This window comes from Chiroxiphia lanceolata, chromosome 3 (assembly GCF_009829145.1).
Source record: "Chiroxiphia lanceolata isolate bChiLan1 chromosome 3, bChiLan1.pri, whole genome shotgun sequence".
NCBI lineage: Eukaryota > Metazoa > Chordata > Aves > Passeriformes > Pipridae > Chiroxiphia > Chiroxiphia lanceolata.
Window position 1 is genome coordinate 50676732 of NC_045639.1, and position 19973 is coordinate 50696704.

The following is a 19973-nucleotide window of genomic DNA, read 5'->3' on the forward strand; positions in this document are numbered from 1 at the left end:
GCTGCCGCTATCAGGATACGTGCCCATGTTTTGTATCAACTTCTACTCTATAATATGATGTTAGCTACTTCAGCAGATAAATCAGTATGCCCATCCAAAGCCCAGTAGGGACACCTAAATGCCTAGAGTTAACAAATGCTGATAGACTTACTTAACTATGTTCCTTAAACATGTTTGCTTTGCATTTTCCAGCGATTCAAAGCATCCATACTGATTGAATTTTTTTCATTATCTAAGATACTCAACCTTTGAGTACTCGAATTAATGAGAGAATTATCTTAATATTCATACTGATAATCTGTAAACAACACTTGATTTGAAAAATGATGGGTCATGGGTTCCCAGAAGCTAATAGTCTCTGGACTATGACTAGGACATCTGTGGTTAGGAGTCAACATCCTTTATATCATAATTGTTTGTCTTGCTATTTATATGTATTTTTATTTATGAAATACATATATGTGTGTACTCACAAATGTATATGTACTCACGCATACATCCAAATACAGTGTTCGTACTCTTGGTAATAAACTTGTTAAACTGTGCCAGTTTAACATTCATATTTTCAAGACTATCATGACTTTCCATTCTTACTAAGAAGAATCGTTAGACTAAGAAGCTGTGAAAAGTGCAGTCCTTCAAGAGAATTGCTTTTGATTTACAAGAAGACAAAGTTTTGCTTGGGGCTTGTGAGGTTTCAAGCTTTCCCCAACCCCTTCTTTCTAATTATTTAGCTGAAGAGGAAACTGAACCAGACTATGTTTGTTCTCAAGACTGTACACTGCAAGTTTTATATTAGTGCTTTGTAGGACTTAATACTACAAGTACAGTTTTGTTCTTAAAACATGAGAACTACTTGTTGAGCGAGGTCAGTGGACTTGACAGGGTGAATGTATCAGTAATCACCTTTTGAATGTAATTCTCGATAAATTTAAAAGCTAATGGTTGTCTTTAGGGAGACTCAGCAGTCTTCATAACATTGAATACAGTGGATTATTTTTTTTAAATAAAAAGAGCCTTATAATTGTGAAGAAAAGATACTGTACATCTCATACTTTGACAGATCTGTGCAAGGAGGGTTTAGCTTTTGAGGAAGTGTTTTAAGTCAGCTTTCTTGAGAGACTCTTTAAAAAACACTTCTGTGTTTTTATTTAAAGGTTGAGTTCCATGTGTGCAGTATTGTTACACTAATTTGTTACCCTAGAAAGGTACCTGTTTTTGTTAGTTAGCCCAGAGCTAAGCCTCACCAACAGAATCCTGTCATCTCAGTGGTTCTTTGAAATTTTGTGAGCTCTGGTTTCTCTGACTCAGCTTCTAGCTTTTCTGTTCTGAGTTACTAGGGCTTTTTGGTTTTGTGTTTTGTGGGTTTGTTTTTTTGCTTGCTTGCTTGTGTTTTGGTTTGTTTGAGGGGGTTTGTTGTTATAAAAGCTGCCTAACATGACTTCTTTAAACCAACAAATTTTGTACTTGGACTGGCAGGAAAGATTGAAAAGCAGAATTTGAGAGTACTTGGGCACGTGTTTGCAATACTGTTGCAACAGTGTGTAAATCCTGAGTTCTGCTACCTTGTAGTTAAGCATAGTGAAAGGAATTCCAATAAAGGCAGTAAGTGGTTTAGGTCAAAGACAAGTACTTGAGGACATTATCAGGTATAAGAAATGGTGTGTTTGCCTTACCCTCACAATACCTAATGTGCCTGATATGTCAGGGTGAAGTGATTTTTAAACTAGGAATTATAAGATACCCTAGGAGAGAATCTGAAAGAGTTTAAGCAGTTAGGCATTTTATAATATTATTGATGAGGCTTTCATAACAAGGAAGGTTTCTTCAGATCACTGTGAATTATGCATGAAAAGCTATACAGATACTTCAGTCCTCCTTCTTGAATTCTTTTTAGCCAAACACAGCTTAATTTTAAACAAAGGTTTGTAGCATTATATGCTTATAATGAAAAAAATTATGGATAAAGACAATATGCAAATGTCTCAAGGTAAATAGGTCACTGTTGAAATGTCGAAGCAATATATAGCATACTAAAAACAGAGAACCGCCAAAGATCCAATAGGATGAAACTTAAACCCTCTTAATTAGGGAGTAAAGTGTCTTGGGCTAACAGCACTGAATGTTCCTAAAAAGTTTTGTATCCCTCTGTTCTTCCCAACAAGCCTCCTGCAATTCAGCTCTTCCATTCTCCTCATTTAAAGGAGTCACTGCAGTGCCTGCGATCTGTGGACATTGTTCCCTGTTCTGTTTTTTGTGTCTGGAGCATTCTGTAATGCCTGCTCCTCAAGTCTACGTCCTCTCCTTGCTTCCTTATTTCCCTCCAACATTCTTATTCTTTCTTTTTTTTTCTTTCTCTTTCAGGGTGCCAACATTTTAAACTCAATTGGGACATGGGCAGAGATAAGATGAGGGGTATTGTTTTGCTGGAATATGCTCAGTTCTGCCATCAACCGGTTCTCTGATCTATAAAGAGCTAGAAGCGGTTGAAACTCTGCCTCTGCCAGCCAGAAGATGCCAGGGGTTCCATGTGCCCCCGTTTCCCCTTTGAGTTCTCCAATTTTCTCATTGACGTCACTGAAATTTTGGAATTGATTGGATGCAGTCTTAAAAAAGAAAAAAAAATTGTCCAAAGAAATGCATTCAAGCTGAATGTAAGGGCCTTGCAAGCTTGGCCTGTTCCTTTTTGGTTTGGTATTTTTGGCCTTTCTGTTGATAATTTTAATTCACTTAAGTTCATGCAAAATCTGCCTTTAAGATCTTTCTAGCTTGTTTTTCTGTGGCATCCTATCTTTTTCTCTTTTCTGGCTCCCTTTTCTCCTTTGCAACAAATACAAGGCTATTGTTCTTATCTTTTCTTACCCACTGTTCTGTCTGTGTGTTTCCTTTCTTCACTACTAACTTCCTTTGATTACTTTGTTCTCTGGTGCTTATTCCAAACTAGAACCAATACACATATCATCAATTTCACCCATTTTCATATATATAAAGACTTTTCTGCAGCAATCCTTATATACAGTTGTCTTGTTAGATAGCCTTTAGGGAATCCTGTTATTTTAAGAGGTTTTGTGGGGGATTTTTTTATTTTTTTTTAAAGAGTTCAGAACTGCATCTGGTCTGTATAAACACATAGTTTTGGGTTTGTGGGTGGAGTTTAGCCTTGTCATCCCTCTCCCACTTCTGTTTTCATTTTTTCTGGTTTTTTGGTTGGGTTTTTTTTTGTAAATGTGTAAGGTAGAGATGGTCTTGCTATGTCTGCACAACACTGTCACGCTTCATCTTGGTTGAAGGAAGAGAAATAGGTCTGCTAGTTTAAGAAAAGTAACTTCATAGAAAGCATGTAGCATGGATCAATTTGTCTTGCCTTTAACTGACTGATCACCTTACTTCTTGGCATGTGCAGTTTTTTTCCTTGGTCACATGCATTCTTTCTAATAACTGTTTTCTGTGTGCTGGATGAATTTGACACCTCTTTAGTTTTATTAACATCTGGGCCTGAACAGATGCTCTTCTGGCTGAAAGTATTAACCTTTATTTTTGGGGGGTGAGGGGAGGGAGGTTCTGTAAGAAAAGTGATATAGACAGAGCACAATATTAAGAAATTATGCCACTGACGCATGTTCACTCTTTTCTAAAAGTCCTTAGGTAGGAAACTAAATTGGGAAGATCGGAATACAGTATTACTAAACATGTGGAAAAAGAGAAGAGAGATTAGCAGTTTGCTTCTGAAATGTTCTTAAAAAGCAAATTAGCTAGGTTGTGGTTTCTTTTCTAAGTCATTCTACTACAGGTTTTATGAAGTAACTTTGTACAAATATAAATATTTAGGAACTGTGCAAGCAGTGGTTTAAAATGAAAATACAAATGTCCCCTGGGTTTTCCATTAATAGTAATCCTGCAGTATTTTTATAAACTGAATTTCTACATTTCTTCTGAAGTCATGTACAATTCCTTGGGTCAGCATGTTTCTTCTCTGCATAAAATTCACTTTCCATTTTCAGCACCAGGTAATGCATAGCTGGTATTGAAGTATTTGGGAAAACATTTAAAATAAACATATATTTTTATTTTTGTTTTTAAGTTGTTAACCAATAACATGCAGATGCTGTGAATCCACTTCTGCTGTCATTTTCCTCCTCAAGCCGGAGAGTTGGTCTCTGCTGAAGATTATTCTGAAGTTGAGAAGGAATAGGAAAAGTATTCGTCCAAGGTGTATCATATTGTATAGTGTTAGCTTGTCAAGGTCCAGGATCTCCCTGTCATTGCTTCAGCAGCAATGCTGACCTCTGCCCTTGGTGCCTCTGGCTGTCTCTTTTCTCAGGATAGTAAGCTTCACATGCAAGCCCCTTGTGTGTGCATAGCAGCTATGCTAGCCAGCCACCTAAAGCTTTCTGTCTGATGCTACATTGTTAATTTATCAGTTGTGATTGGGTGTATACATGTATAACTATGACAATATTTAATCACTAATGTCAAACTTGCATCTGTCTTTTATAGAATAACAATAATTTGGATGCCTGTTGTGCAGTTCTCTCTCAGGAGAGCACAAAGTATCTCTATGGTGAAGGAGACCTAAGTTTTTCGGATGATTCTGGGATTCCTGGACTACGAAATCACATGACATCTCTTAATTTGGATTTGCAGTCACAGAATGTCTATCACCATGGAAGAGAAGGAAGTAGAATGAATGGAAGTAGGACTCTAGCTCACAGTGTTAGTGATGGACACCTTCAAACCAGTCAGTCCAGCAATGAACTGTTTCAACAGGAACCACAGACAGCACCTGCGCAGGTTCCACAAGGATTTAATGTCTTTGGGATGGCTAATACAGTTAGTACTTCTAATCCAGGGCAGCATCTTGGATTTCACCTAGGCAGCAAAGGAGTATCTAACTTGTCTCAACAAACGCCCAGATTCAACCCCATCATGGTAACTTTAGCCCCAAACATTCAGCCTGGTCGCAATACCCCTACGTCTTTGCACATACATGGTGTACCTCCTCCTGTACTTAACAGTCCACAGGGAAATTCTATCTATATTAGGCCTTACATCACAGCTCCCAGTGGTACCTCTAGACAGACACAGCAACAGCCAGGCTGGGCATCTCAGTTTAATCCCACGCACCCTCAGCAAGTCTACCAGCCTTCACAGCCAAGTCCCTGGACTACTATTCCTACATCCAGTACTACGCCACATACCTCATCGCAACACTCAACACAGCCAAACCAGCAAGGCCACCAGACTTCTCATGTCTACATGCCTATCAGTTCTCCTACTACTCCACAAGCACCTATGATTCATTCATCTGGTAGCTCTCAATCTTCTGCTCACAGCCAATACAACATTCAGAATATATCCACAGGACCTCGCAAAAACCAAATTGAAATCAAACTTGAACCACCACAAAGAAATAGTACTTCTAAGTTGCGTTCAACTGGCCCTCGCACCTCCACTGCTCCCTCTTCCCTCAACAGCCAGACATTAAGTAGAAGTCAACCCACTGTTTACATATCGGCCAGTCCTCCAAATACTGATGAAGTGATCACTCGTGGTCAGCCCAAGGTCTACATTTCAGCAAATGCCACAACAGGAGATGATCAACTTGTGCGGAACCAGCCCACGCTTTTCATATCAACAAATCCTGGAGTATCTACTACTGCTAGGAATATGTCTGGTCAAGTAAGCATGGGTCCTGCATTTATTCATCACCATCCACCCAAGAGTCGAGCAGTGGGCAACAGCACCACTGCAACCTCTCCTCGAGTGGTGGTTACGCAGCCTAACACAAAATATACTTTTAAAATTACAGTTTCTCCAAATAAGCCCCCTGCAGTTTCCCCAGGGGTAGTGTCCCCAACTTTTGAACCTACAAACCTTCTAAACCTTCCTGATCACTATGTTGAACCAGAGGGTATCCAGCATCTTACTGACCCTGTTTTAGCACATGTGGATAGGATCAGTGATGCACGGAAATTGAGTATGGGATCTGATGATGCTGCCTACACACAAGGTAATATTCTTAATATAAATCATAGAGATTTTGACCAGGTTCTCCATTCAGTGTGTAGATTACAGAACAGAAAACAGTTAGTAACCTTTGTGATGTTAATACAGTGTTGTCAACTTTAGCATTCATGAGTATTTCTAAATAAACAAAAGTGCTTCATAAGCAAATCACAGATTTCTTTTTATGGTAAAGACATGTAACTGAATACTTGGAGATAATTCTTCTGTTTGTCTTAAGTAGATACGTTATCTGTTTAATGAAGTGGAGTCATAACATCTTCATTTTTATGTTGTTCTGAAAGAAACATCTACTCTTATTTGACTTGTCTTAATGACTTAAAGGTACAAGTCCACTGTCAGATTTTTAAATCAGTTGAGATACTGTTTCCATTGGGTAATGTTCCCATTTTTTCTTTTTGCAAGTGTTATTTAAGAAAGAAGAAAAGCAGACTTCAAAAGCAATTAATGGGATGAAGTCTTGACCTCCATGTTCCCTACTGTGTGCCTGACAATAAAAATCTTAAAGTCTTGGTACTTACTTCTGTTACGTTATAAAACGTTAGAAGGAACACCACACCAAAGTTAACTGTTTTACAGGATCAGTGGTAATGGAAGGGTAAAACTTAAAATATGTGATATGGCAATATAACCTGTTAATCTTTTTTCTTCTGTTTTCATGGATTTGCATGCTTTTATTTCCAACTTGATGGTTTATTAACCCTCCTGTGGACTTTTTATATAAAGATGCTGAATGAATTTTAGGATACTGAAGCAGTATTCAGGAGAAGTTGTCAAAATAATTTGTCTTTGACCTCATTAGTCCTCTTTGGACCTACCAAACAGTTCAGAATTAGAAAAATGGGCTTGTTCCATGACCACTGTAAACATTCTTCAGATTAATTTAGCCATTTTGTTTTATGTAAGTAAGTACAGTGATCAGGAGACTAGAAGCCATGTCTGCATCCAGAATACTGGATGTAAATGAAGTAAATGAACACTAATTATAGCTTGTGCACTACTTCTGGATGTAATTATCTTTGGTGAGGAGTAGTCAATCCTAACTCAAAAGTTTCTAAAGGTTATGTGTGAAAACCAAAAGCTAATCGTCCTAGACTGTCTTTTACATTCAGTGCGTAGTTAAAGAACTTCAGAAAATTACTCATCTGTAGATAAGGAAAACAAATTGCCCCCCGGAAGTCATATTCCCTTTTCTTACTTTTAAGGGAGACTTGACTGGCTCTTTTAGTTTTAGTCCTAGAAGATTTTGTATACCCAGAAATGAAGCAGCTGAAATCTTGTCCTTAGGCTCTAAATACTCTTCTAGATCATGAACTTGCTTCCCAAGCATTCTGCATTTTGAGTGCTTTTTGATGTAGGGTATACCTTTCTCCTGTTTTGCCTTTCTGATGGCACTGACTTCTACCAGGTCTAGTTCTTTACCTCTTGCACTCTTGGTAACGATGGCCACTGTAACCTGCACAATCTCTGTAGGCTGCAAGTATCAGCATTCAGTTTATCAAGATGAGGCAAGCTTGATACACAACATAAGAGTTCAGAAGTGTTGACCTCATACCTGCTGTGGAGCTCAACTCTTCCTGAAGCCAAGACATAAATGCAGATTTTAAATGAAGTGTAGATGCATGATGTGGATTGGTACAGCTTCAGGGACCTCAGGGAAAGACCACCTTTCTGTGTCTTTCACTAGTTCATATAAAGTATACTCATGTTTCTGAAGTTCTTTACATCCAGAAGATTTCTGGCATGTGTGCTTAATTTCTGCTGCAGTAAATGCAGTATTTTTTACATTTTTATTATTATTTAATCTTTGGAAAATTGAAGTCTGTGATAGGCTTGTTTGTATAATATTGATACCTGAAAGTCCTAATTATTGCTTTTAAACATGTTTGTTTTACTTAGCAATGATGTTTTTTCTGTTACATACAAGAAGGGATTTGAGTTGCTCGATGCTTTCTTTTGTGAGGCTGTGTTCTAAAGTGCTTATAATTTAGCCAGACTGTGCCAAAAACCTTCCATGCGAGGTGATTGTCTCATTCTAATTTTAACCAGAACAGATGAGTAGTTTCTCTGGCCATGATTAGAGAAAAATGTATTTTCATCAGCTTTTCCATTTCTGCCAGAATGCTCCATATCTTGGCAGGAAGAACTGAAACTGGCTTGGAGTAGAAGGAACCTTGGGGTGGAAGGTGGAGTTGCTTTGGTGTCAAAGAAAATTTCCTGTACTTTTTTTATTTACTTTACATTTATATGCGTGGTCTAACCCAGGAGAACAGAAGATGTGTTGGACCTATCTGCAAGTGCTGCTGCCTGCCATCTGAGAAGCTTTACTTAATTATGTGTGTAGGCACTCCAGTCTCCTTCCATGATTAGATTTCTCTTTGTCCTCCCAAGTAAGTCGCAGCAGGTAGTAGGTGGCTTCCCCAGATCTCTGTCTTGTTTGCTGCCAAATCTGGAGGTTTTATGTAGTGTGAAAAGGAGTGGATACTGCTCAGAAAAAAATGACTATCGTTACCATGGAATGCTCAGTTATATCTCTGGCACTGACTCTGTGATGCTAAGAAACTCACCAGACTTATCAGAAGTGGTGGCTAATGGATGTTTCTCATTTTCTGGGATTCCCGTTTGAGATACTGTGGACATGGTTGTGAAAATGTTGAGCATCCGCTACTGAAGTCAGTAAGAATGAATAAAGCTGTGAGAAGAGTAATGCTAGGTGCATGCCCAGAGGGACAGCCGAAAGAGGATGCATTTTTATGCCAATCTGTTCAGTGTCAGTTCTCTGTGTGTACAGGAATATTGGTTCCCATTACTTAGCAGAGATTTCAATTTATAATTAATTTTATTAATATGAAGGAGGTAAATGAGATTTCAATGTATACTTTAGTTTAAAGTGTCTTATGGATGAAAAAAGTGAAATCCTGGTGGAAATGGAAAATTCTGTACTCAGATATGTTGCTGTGGTGTATGTTCACTCTGCGTGTACTCATGTGTTGAATAGTGAGGCTAAATAATTATTTCATAGTTGCTCATTCTGTGTGTAGCTTTCCATCTGTATAATGGGAAGGCATCCCATCAAGAAAATGCATAATTCTGTAATAAAATCTTTAGGTAGATGTTTTCTTACTTGGGAGCTTAAGTCCCTTAGTTAAGTATTACATGGCTTTGACTGTCTGATTATTTTCTTTATCCTGGGAAGGGGATGGTATGCAGAGTGAATCGTTGATACCATCTATAGGTGTTATATATGTGGGTGCATGTTTGCTTAGCAATTCTTACCACTGTGTTTTTAATGTAAATAAGTGAATTGATAAACTAGATAAGTAAATTAACATTTTGCACTGTTCTTGCTTTGGCTTCTTGGAGCTTTTTAAAATTTTTGAAAATAAAAAAAGCTGCAGGGAACAAGTTTCCCAAATTCCTATCAGTCCTTGTAGATGCTTAGGGAAAAAAAACACTTCAATGAGACACAGCTGTGCCCCATGCTCCAAGAGGCTTTGAGCCCATTGCATCATGTGATCTAAGAAAAAAATACAGCCTTATATTTGGCTCTCTATATCAGGCCCCACTCTTCAGTGATGCTCTCTTTAAAAAATTAAATGAAGAGAGTGTTGAAAAGGGGAGAACGAAAAAAAAAATCGGTTAGAAGTTGCATATCAAATGACTGAATTCTGTGCAGCTTCAAAGACAGATTTTGAAAACATGCACAAACATAAGTGTGTCCTGAGACTTTGACAAACCTACTGCTGCAGAATAATTGCGTTGCCAGAATTCCCCTCCATATTTGGCAAACCAAGAAATCTCAGAAATTCATAGGTCTGTAGAATAGGGTGAAATCATTGCATTCCCAGATTAGCTTAGAAACACAATAACAGAAGACACTCTAGATTTAAAATTCAGATTCAAAGAGGCCTTGAGAAAACAAGTATGCCCGCATTTCCAAACTTACAAGTGTACTCAGAACCCGATTGAGTAGGTTCTCTAGGGGAGGAAGAGTGAACTTTTGTCCTCTAGACTTTCATACTCTCTGTAATTATAACGATATACAGCCTTTGTGTGAAAAATATGCACTTCGAATATCAAAGGAAGTAGTGGCATCTGCTAGATTATTAAGTGTAATGTGCTTGCCAGTCTGTTGAATGTAAACATGCAGAAGTTGAAAAAATTGAAGTACCTTGTTTGCACGTAATTAAGAAATTGAAGTGCAGTGTTTTTCTGAACGTCTTCAGTTGCTCCGAGCAACGCTAGAGGGAGCTGAATACCTAAATTGCCGGTTTCCGTTCATAAATAATGCAGTGGGATATGAGGAGGGGTTTGTCTTCCCCAACCCATTTTTTTTCCTGCAGTGGTCCGTTTTTTATTTAAGGAAAATTGCCACATTCTGTGTGAAAATCTCCACTTAAACTAATGTCTTCGAATTCCTTATCCAGGTTACTTTTAGTGGAAGAAGTATAGCATAGCAATACAGAACGCAGTTTAGGGCATGGTGCTGATAATGCCAAGGTCACAGGTTCAGTTCCCACCATATGGACCATTTGCTTAAGAGCTAGACTCAATGATCCTTCTGGATCCCTTCCAAATCAGAATATTCTGTGACTGAATTAATATCAAGTGATTTTTCTTCAGTCGTAATGGTAATTTTGTAATGAGTTTTTCAAAACCTGTTGGGATTTGAAATTGTAAAATGGTAAAGTAGCCACAAAGCTGGTAGGAGAATAAATGGCATCACTTTACAGACCTGGTGTGAAAATGGAGAGCAAGTAATAGTGCTGTGGGCATCCATCAGTGCCTTCTGCCCCTTGTGCGGTTCCATGACAACTAAATTGCTAAACCACAGAAGTGGGAGAACATTGAAATGAGAATTTGTGGGGGGTTTCCCTTTACGAGAGTAGCTGAAACAAAAAAGGAGGTGGGGGATGCACAAGTCAAAGTCTTGAGTCCATGCCATGCCACCTGGAGATATTCTGGTAACATTTTTCCTTACCTACCACATCCAGTGGTACTGGCTGCGTGCCAGCAGCTTGCATCCATAGGTCTGAAGAGTTCTGAGTCTGGTCAGTAGAGCACAGCTGTGTTGCTGCAGGTCAAGTACCAATAACCTGAGCTTTGAGATGTTGCCTCAGCAGTAATACCAAAGCAATAAAAATAGAAGAGACTGTCTAAAAGTGGAAGTTAAGTGTAGAAGGAAAAAGGGCCTGTATTCTCCCTGCAGGAATAGAGGCAAAGTAGCCTTTGATTTCATCTCTTTATAGTTGCAACTGCATTTGTAACTACTGGGGTTCATAAATGAGAAAAGTTTCTTCCACTATTTTTAAAAGGCTTTTCAGGAGGAGATAATGTCTTTTGAGAATACTTACCTGATAATTCAACAAAAATCTTTACCTTGAGATTTCAGTTATTACATTTTTATATCACATATGAGCACAATTGCAACTTTAACTATGGTGTGACTACTTTGATCTGAAATGAAGGTACCTCTTTATGCAAACTTCTCTGATTTGATCGAAACCTAGCAGAAGCTTCATCAGCTTTGTCATTTCAGTATCTTGTGAACACGACTCAAAAGCCTAGACTGGGTCTCAGTAATGCTTTGCAGTCTGTAACACTGTACAAAAATAGTTTGGCTTGGTTTCTATTTTTGAAGAACCTCTGGAAGACAAAATATGATGTGTGAATGAATGAACAGGCAGGAGTTGCAGCAAAAGACGGTTCTGCCTGCCAGAGATGTGGAAAGTTGCATCTTTTTGATGTGTTTTTTTCCTTTGCTACTGCTCAGGAAACCTAGGCAACCAAATTTGAGTGCTTCTAATTTTTTGGTACCTGAAGAAATCACGATGAACTAAATATTATGTTACAACTAGAGTTTGACTTAAAGACCTTTGTGAGGCAAATTCAATCTTTTGGAACGTCTTGTTATTGCTACTTATTTGTAACGTCTTCAGTGCTATAGAAGTATCCATGGTCTATGAAGCTGATCCCAGTTTGTGTGAATTACTGATTGAATGGATGAATTAATGACTATGAAGAAGCTGAAATGATTGCTGGATTTATTTAAAGAAATACTTTTTTTGTAGAAGGTGATGATTGCTTTGAGCAGTGTTATCTGCTTTTGTGGTGATATTTAATAGTAAATCTACTTTCAATGAAATGGACTCATTAAACTGCATGAATTTGCGTCTTCTGCTGCATACGTTCTTTGTACCTTTAAAAAGCTGTGGTTTAAGTGCTAACTTCATTGTTTCTAAATTGGGTCTCCTCATACCTTTTGCTTTACAAATAGCAAGCAGTGTTAGAAATTAGAAGCTGAGCTAATGGTTCTGCACCGTAGTTTAGGGATAAAATTACATACAATCCAGCCTCTGTGATAAATATCACTGGTTCCTAGTCATATTGCTTATTTCTGGTTTAGTTTCGATTGGTGTGCCCTGTTATGATGAACACTGGATTATGTTCCAATCTTAATAGCAATAAGCATACCTAGTGCTGCATATTGCAGTTGTCTATCCTCTTTATGCTGTTTTACAGTGATGAGGCTGAATGCAATGCAAAGAAACATTTGTTGTTGGTTTCTGGTAATCATTCTTGTAGGTTTTTAGAGATTACAGTGGTCATCTATTATGATGTATGACTCATTTTATTTACTTGTCAGTAATTAATTTGTGCTGCTTTCAAAATACAGCACATTCTGTCTTATGACAGAGATTTTCTTGTGAGGAAAATGGAAAAGCAGTGGGTTTGTCTGTATTTTCCCAAAAGAATACTAACTTGCTTCTTTATCTGATGTTGCCATGTGAAGGATAATAAAGTAGATAAAATGGGACTTTATGTATTGCAGCTTTACTGGTACACCAGAAGGCCAGGATGGAGCGACTTCAGCGAGAACTTGAGGTTCAAAAGAAAAAGTTGGATAAACTAAAAGCAGAGGTCAATGAAATGGAGAATAATCTAACACGAAGGCGCCTGAAAAGATCGAATTCTGTTTCCCAAATTCCGTCAGTAAGTTGAAACGTCTGTAGGCTATCAACCTAAACCACAAGTGTGGTCTGTCACAATAAATTGAAGGAAGAGTTGTTCTTATGTTGACAATATACTAGTGACAGGCAGTATAGCTAGAATTAAGCTGGTAAACAGTATAGCTCAGAGTAAAGACTAAATATGCATTATTTAACCACAACCTTGCAGTTCACTAATTGCTTTGTGAAGTATTGCTTTTAAAGGCAGTCACAAAAGTTTTGGCCTGCTAGTCCTTTCTAACATTTCAGACTACAATTTAATACTCATACTACTTTCCACACCAAATATTCTTTGGTCTTTGTGCATATACCAATCTTGAGGAAACCAATTTAATGCACCAGTTTTCAGTGCATTCAGCCATTGATTTGGTGGACCACTGGCTATGTCCTGACCACAGTCTGGAGTTGTTCAGTCAGCTCTGAAGCCTGATATGAGAGAATTATTAAGTGGGTTTGAAAGACTTTTGTAAGATCATGCTTGGATTAAAAGAAAGGTGGTCATAAGGGAAGATTTTTAATCTTCATTTCTAAAATAACTAAATGCTGTCTACCTGTGTGTGAATGATAACTGTTAATAAAGTGGGGAAATTTAGTCTAACAGGCAGATTTATTTTTCCAGCTGGAAGAAATGCAACAGTTGAGAAGTTGTAACAGACAGCTGCAGATAGACATAGATTGCCTAACCAAAGAGATTGATCTTTTTCAAGCAAGAGGTACAGTATATCTTAGTACATTAGCAACTGTAAACGTTATTTTTTTTTTCTTTTTTTTTTTCCACTGTCTGCATTTATCAAAAGAGTCTATGTTATAAGTGATGGACACTGTTTGCAAAATCATCACATTAGTTTGAGCGAAACCATGGAAGTAACTGTCTTTTATGCTTGTTGGTTTTGTTGGCTTTATGATTTTCCTAATCCCACGGTCGTTCCTGTTTTTTCATACTTGGCTCAGAAGAGAGAAACTTGTGATGCCATTTATTTAATAAATGCTGGGGGGAAAAATCTGGTTATCTGAGTATCAAAGTGAGAAAAAAAGTTTTTTAAACCATACAACTATACATAGGTGTCCATCTCTCTCTTTTGTCTTCCACGTCTGTCTGTATTCAGCCTCTCAAGTTAGCAAATATAAACTACAGTTGTAATTTCCAGTGTGCTCTCCTCCTTCCGCTTTCCTTGTCTGCAGGGACACAGCCTGTGGTCATGAGGGTGAAATTATGAGACAGCTGAGCCAATTCAAGAGCTGGCAACAAGAGATCCCACTCTCTTCGTGCTTCCCTCTTATGCCACTTAACTGAGCTCTGGCTCTGTATTAGTCTTTTAGACCCTTTGCAGAGCTAATTCTGTCCACGAGCCAAGCAAAAACTGTTGCATTGCTGGAAGAGCTTGCTACATACAGCTCATGTGAGGGAGGGGCACGGGTAGGGAGAACTGAGATAGTGAGAGGGAAGGAAGCAGTACTTCCCACTTCCAGCAGCAGTGAGCTGTTAGGTCAGTTCAGACATAAACCACGGAAGTTCTCCTTCAGACAATATACCTGCAGTTAAGGAGAAGGTAGACAGGTGTACTGAATGTAATGCTACACTAAAAACCTGACCTGAAATAGAATATTTAAATTGCAGATGACTTTTTTTATCTGTTTGTTACAGTAAATTGGATGTAGGACTTCCTCTGAGTATTAATTCTAAGCATGTATCTCTGAGTATAGTTGCAATTTAGAAAAAGCTAAAATTTACTAACGGAACGGTGTTAAAGCATAGCAGAAAAAGATACCTTTAAGGAGTTTAGTCTGCTGGATTCTGTCTCTAGATTGCACGTTTTGGGCAATAAGTCTTTTAAAGTGTATTGTTGACATCGCTAATATCTCACTGGGGTCTGTATTGACACCTTGATATAAAAGGTGATAAGGGAATAATAGGACTGTTACAGAATTACTGCCAGAAAAAAAAATTGACATGCTTCCCGACTCAGATTTATTTTTTTAAACTGCTGCACCTTTTTTTTTTTATTTTTAGGACCACATTTTAATCCCAGCGCTATTCATAATTTTTACGATAATATTGGATTTCTTGGTCCCGTGCCACCAAAACCCAAAGGTATTGTACTGATAAAATTTGGATTTAATTCAAATACTTGGTTTGCATCTTATATCAAGTTCTAATTTACACATCTATTTTAAATGTTGATTATGGAATAGATTTCTTTAAAAGTATGTGAACCTTGCATTTTATTTGTATTGGCAGTAAATATGCTTCTGTTTGCTCTTGTTTCCTCTCTATTCGTACATTCAGGAAAGAGAAGTATATTAAATGGGTTATGTTAAAGATGGATAATATATTGGAAGGTAGTTTAACTAAATGGAAGTATCCATCTATCTTTAAAAATGAGCATGAGGTACATTGCTTAGGGATGAGTGAAACTCATATGACTTCGTCATTGTCTGTGGTGAAGAGTGGATTTGCTTACATATAGCAATAACTCAGTTTGGTTACCTTGACTGGACTTCTGTCTACTGTAGAGTTTGTATTAACAAATTACATGAAAGCCTCTTCTAAGTATTGTTACATATAGATCTAGCTAGCTGAAGAGGAAAGTAATGTAGCCCAGTAGACCAGTCAGTATTGCTGAATATTAGCCAGTCTTAAACGTTCTGCTTGTCATTGTTTGGTACATTACTTATTTTCTTCCCTCTCAGGATGTCAAACAAAGCAGAATAATTACCTCTTGTGTGTTACGTAAAGCAGAGAATGAAATTAACTTGTTTGCAAGGGCATCATACTATGAACTTTAGGCAAACCACCAAATAAAATAGATAATCCATGAATGTTTCCATGCAATCTTTCTGTTCAGGAAGTTCTCCACATAATATATATATGTGTGATTGGTCCTTATCGTGTGCAGTAACTGTTGCTACAGAATCTCATCTTAACAGATTTCTGACCATTCTATATTGTAAAATGGTCTAGATAAATAGGACTTTCTTTATCTTCCAGACTGTTTGTAACATCTCCAAACTGATACTGTTTTTCATGCTTTATAAAGCTCTTTTTTTATCTTTTATCTGAGCTGTTAGTGAAAATACTGACTGAAGTTAAATCCATGCACAGTCCTATTAGATACATTTTACAGCTGGACTATAAAGAATTTCTAAGAAGTTCTGTCAATTATTTATTTGCCGTAGTTCCCTTTACAGTAAATAAAAAGTAACCTATCAAAGAAGAAAATTTAAATTAATTTTCTGTGACTAATTGTTAACATTTCCATTGGCTTATCTTCTAGGGACTCCAAAATTTAAGTGTTTGATTCAATCTTGAAAATGCAAAATTAACCCCGACTGGTTTATAAAGCCCTGAAGTCCCTTTATCAATTGTCTTCCTTTTCTTCTTTCTTTTTAAAAAAGTATCACCGGTGTATCTTAGTTGTTCCTTAATTTTCAGTTAAACTGAAGCTTAAAATTAACTGTCACATAGGCTTTGACTTAATCCACAATTACTGCTGTTCCCAAAAGAAAGAAAAATAATCCTTCTTGCAGTTGTGATCAGTACTGTTGTACTTTATGAAGATCTTACTGTTGTTTTGCAGCAATTGCCATTGTCTAGTTGCTGATGAGATGTTCTGCAGTTGAAATAATGGGATGAAGGACTTTGCAGTTGCCTAAACTGGGAACCTTTAACTTGAGAAGTCACTCATCTCTCTTTTCATCTTTTTCATCCCTTTTCTCTTTTCTTCTGTTCTCTTTTAAAATAGTCTAACACATCATGCAAAAAGATACACTTGTATGGTTAGGAGCATTACTCAGTAGCATGATAGAACCAGGCATTGTTTTTTCTTTAATGTGTCTGCCTGCTGAGCTGGCTTGAGGAAGAACTGCTGATACTCATTCTAGGGTCAAAAAGTTAAACATGTCAGAAGGTTACAGAGCATTTACTTCTTGGCGTAATGAATTTCAGACCTCAGACTTCTAAATCTTGTACATGTTTCCTGTGCTGATTAATTTCTAAATTTTATCTCCTTTCCATGCAATAGCTTTGAACTGAAGGTGGAAAGGAAGAAGGCAGAGTGAAGGGATGGGAAACTTGCTTTTTATAGTTTCACCTTGTGCCTTTTGGCTGACTTACAATCAAGCTGTAGTCAAGGGGGTGGTAAAAAGCTGCTTCTGTCACTCGTAATAACTGTGCTGTCCTCAGAGGAACAAGATAGTTCTCAGTTACTGAAAAAAAAATAATCTCAAAATTCTTTCCATACTGTTCTTGGTTAGTAACTTCTTATCTTATCTCTTTCGTGTCACAGATCAGAGGTCCATTGTGAAAACACCAAAGACTGTTCCAGACACAGATGAAGATGAGGGAGCTCAGTGGAGCTGTACCGCCTGTACTTTTTTAAATCATCCAGCCTTAAATCGCTGTGAACAGTGTGAAATGCCCAGGCATTTCTGAGCCAACAGGCCCATTACCTTCTGTAAAACCACAGCAAACATACAAGGAATTATCCAGTCACTGGGGGGCAAAAAAAGCATTTATGCGTAGGATTTTGTAAAATCGAAGTTGTGAGGAGATGGTATTTTGCTAATGTTCAGTGTCAGCCCACAGAGCAAGCAGTACCTCAGTGTTGTGCCGCAGGCAGTTGAGATTGACTGGCTGAAGGGTAATCTGCTGAAAGACTTGCCAGCTGCCTAAGCCATGTACAGTATTACCAGTGTCCCAATAACAAACACCATGTTCGGTGCCTGGGTGTTGCCCATCCTCTTCTTTGCCCCGATGTCACTACTGAATTTTGACAGGGGAAGGGAATAGAGTGCTAGTGTTTTTGTTTTCAGAACTCTCGGTGAAACACTACATGCACAGAGGAGATCTTAAAAGGAACAAGGTTTAAATATTTAAACTGTTTGCTGCCACATAGTGCCTTCGATAAAGGGAAGAGCTTCACGAATCAGTGGTACTCTTTGCCTTGTCTTCCCTGAAAACATCTCTGTGAAGCCAGAAATCAGTACAACTGCGTCTAAAGATGAAAAGGAAAAACTGCATGCGTTGTCTGTACAATACACACAGTGAAATACCCCAAAGCTTTTCCTACTGTACATAGTTCTAGGGCCTGCTTTAAGTGATTTCTTTTCTTCACGTTTATTATTTTCTTGTAATTCTGTATGTATAGTGTAATAGTCTTTTTGTTAACTTTCTTTTTTTCCCTTTAAGTGATTAAGCACGATCATGTCCCTTTTTTTTAAGCTTTTATCTGAGAGAAGCAATGCCTTAAAATAAGAGCATTAATAAGAAACTATGCACAAAATAGCTTTCCTCTGCTCGTTCTGTACATTGCTCTTGTAAATGCTGATGATCTGTGAAGACCTGCAGATGCAGCGTGGTAAAAATGCAGGAAAAGTTTGAAGAGTTACACATATAGTTCACTCTGTACACTGAGTTTTACGGTGGGTGACACTAAGGTAGCATTTTGTCTGGCATGAGGAAACTTTATACTAGGAAACTTTCAACCCACCAACAGATCAGCATCCGAGTTGAGCTTGCTTCATCTGCTGGGTGTCTTGCAGACTCCTGAAGAGAGATTCATTGGGGAAGTACATACAGTGCCAAAATCAACAGCAGCAGCATCGTACAGCTTTGTTCAAGGACTTTAAATGCTTTCCTGTTTTGGCAGCCAGTTTCTAAACCTGACTTTGTGGTGAAGTCTCATATTTATAGAAAACAAGGATAGCGATATTTAGGACAACTGAAATAAAGGCTGGAAAAGAGAAATCAAACAGACTTGAACACTGAAGCAACCTCAAGCATCTCTTATATTTTGATGATCTATTTTTTTAAGGAAAATACTCACATGATCGGGGATGTATGTAACCGAGATCAAGAAAATGGAATTCCAGTACAATATGCATGAAAGACGGCACGCAAAGAATTATGTAGCAGCAGCACTTAGTGTGAGGCTGGAGGGAGTGCTAACAATGTAGCAAAAGATAAAGTAGACTGTCACCCACTGTAAACATCTGCCAGTGGACACTTTTATTAGGAGTTTTACAAGTGATCTATGTGAATGCACAGAAGCCTTTGTTTTGAAGGCTTTGCATTTTTTTTATGCGGGAAGAAAATGTCAATCCCAGGTAATTAGGCAGTAGACCCAAAGCACTTGCATTCGATGCATTTTGTTTATAAAATGAGGCCTTGTTTTTCAGCTTCATCTGCAGTTCTATGTGAAGATTGACAAATCAGTTTTTACCTGTTTATTAATAAAACCTAATTTGGATATCTTGAGTTGATGGTTTTGTGATTTAGCTGGGTAAACTGCCTTTGTAACAGATAAGTTATTTATAAAAATTAAAAAAAAAATTATATTCTAATGTTTTCTTCTGTGATTTGTTTGCTTTTTCCATGCTGTGGAGCAACAGAATACTCAACAGAACAATAAGCATTGACAGTATTAAAAGTAGGATGATTTCTTATGACCAGAGTTTTTACTTAAGCTTTTGTCTTGTAGAACCTTGTGTCTCTCCTCTCAGGCACTACTTTGTTTAATTCAGGGAGGGTATGGAATGTATTTCATAAAGTTGCACTGACTAAATTGTTTCCTGACCAAAGACCAATTCACTTACTCATAAAGTAATAAGCTGGACACAGGCCCTTTTCACTTCATGCTTCAGGGGTTTACGATTTTAAAAATATTTTTCTAATCAAAACAGGTAACCACTTTGTCCAGGGCAGTAGATGATATAGTTACATTGATATAAGCATGGTTTAAAGGATGAACATGGTTAAACTGTATTTTGGTGCTATGTATATAATAAGTCCTGTGAGATGTGCAGTGTTCCTAGACATGTCTTTCCCCCATGGACCCTGTCTAAGCAGACAGTTAGTACTTGGAGTTGAGCTTTCCTGCAACACGGTGATGCTGTGTAAAAGTCCTTCAGGAGGCCTCTGTAAACAGATCTAGCAAAAAA

At 37.7% G+C, this 19973-nt stretch overlaps 1 protein-coding gene across 3 annotated transcripts in view; it reads left to right on the plus strand.

Annotated features, from left to right (window-relative positions):
- Positions 1–19376, plus strand: part of TAB2 (TGF-beta activated kinase 1 (MAP3K7) binding protein 2) — a 64834-nt gene extending 45458 nt beyond the window's left edge. For 2 of the 3 annotated variants that reach the window (XM_032681580.1, XM_032681581.1), the window contains exons 3-7: positions 4498–6010; positions 12857–13017; positions 13654–13747; positions 15046–15126; positions 17321–19376. In XM_032681580.1, coding sequence (XP_032537471.1) covers positions 4498–6010; positions 12857–13017; positions 13654–13747; positions 15046–15126; positions 17321–17466 — 1995 coding nt within the window. In that variant the 3' untranslated portion in view covers positions 17467–19376. Of the gene's footprint in view, positions 1–2364; positions 2655–4497; positions 6011–12856; positions 13018–13653; positions 13748–15045; positions 15127–17320 lie in introns of all 3 variants that reach the window. The other variant, XM_032681579.1, reaches the window with a different exon arrangement.
- The last annotated feature ends 597 nt before the right edge of the window (positions 19377–19973 follow it).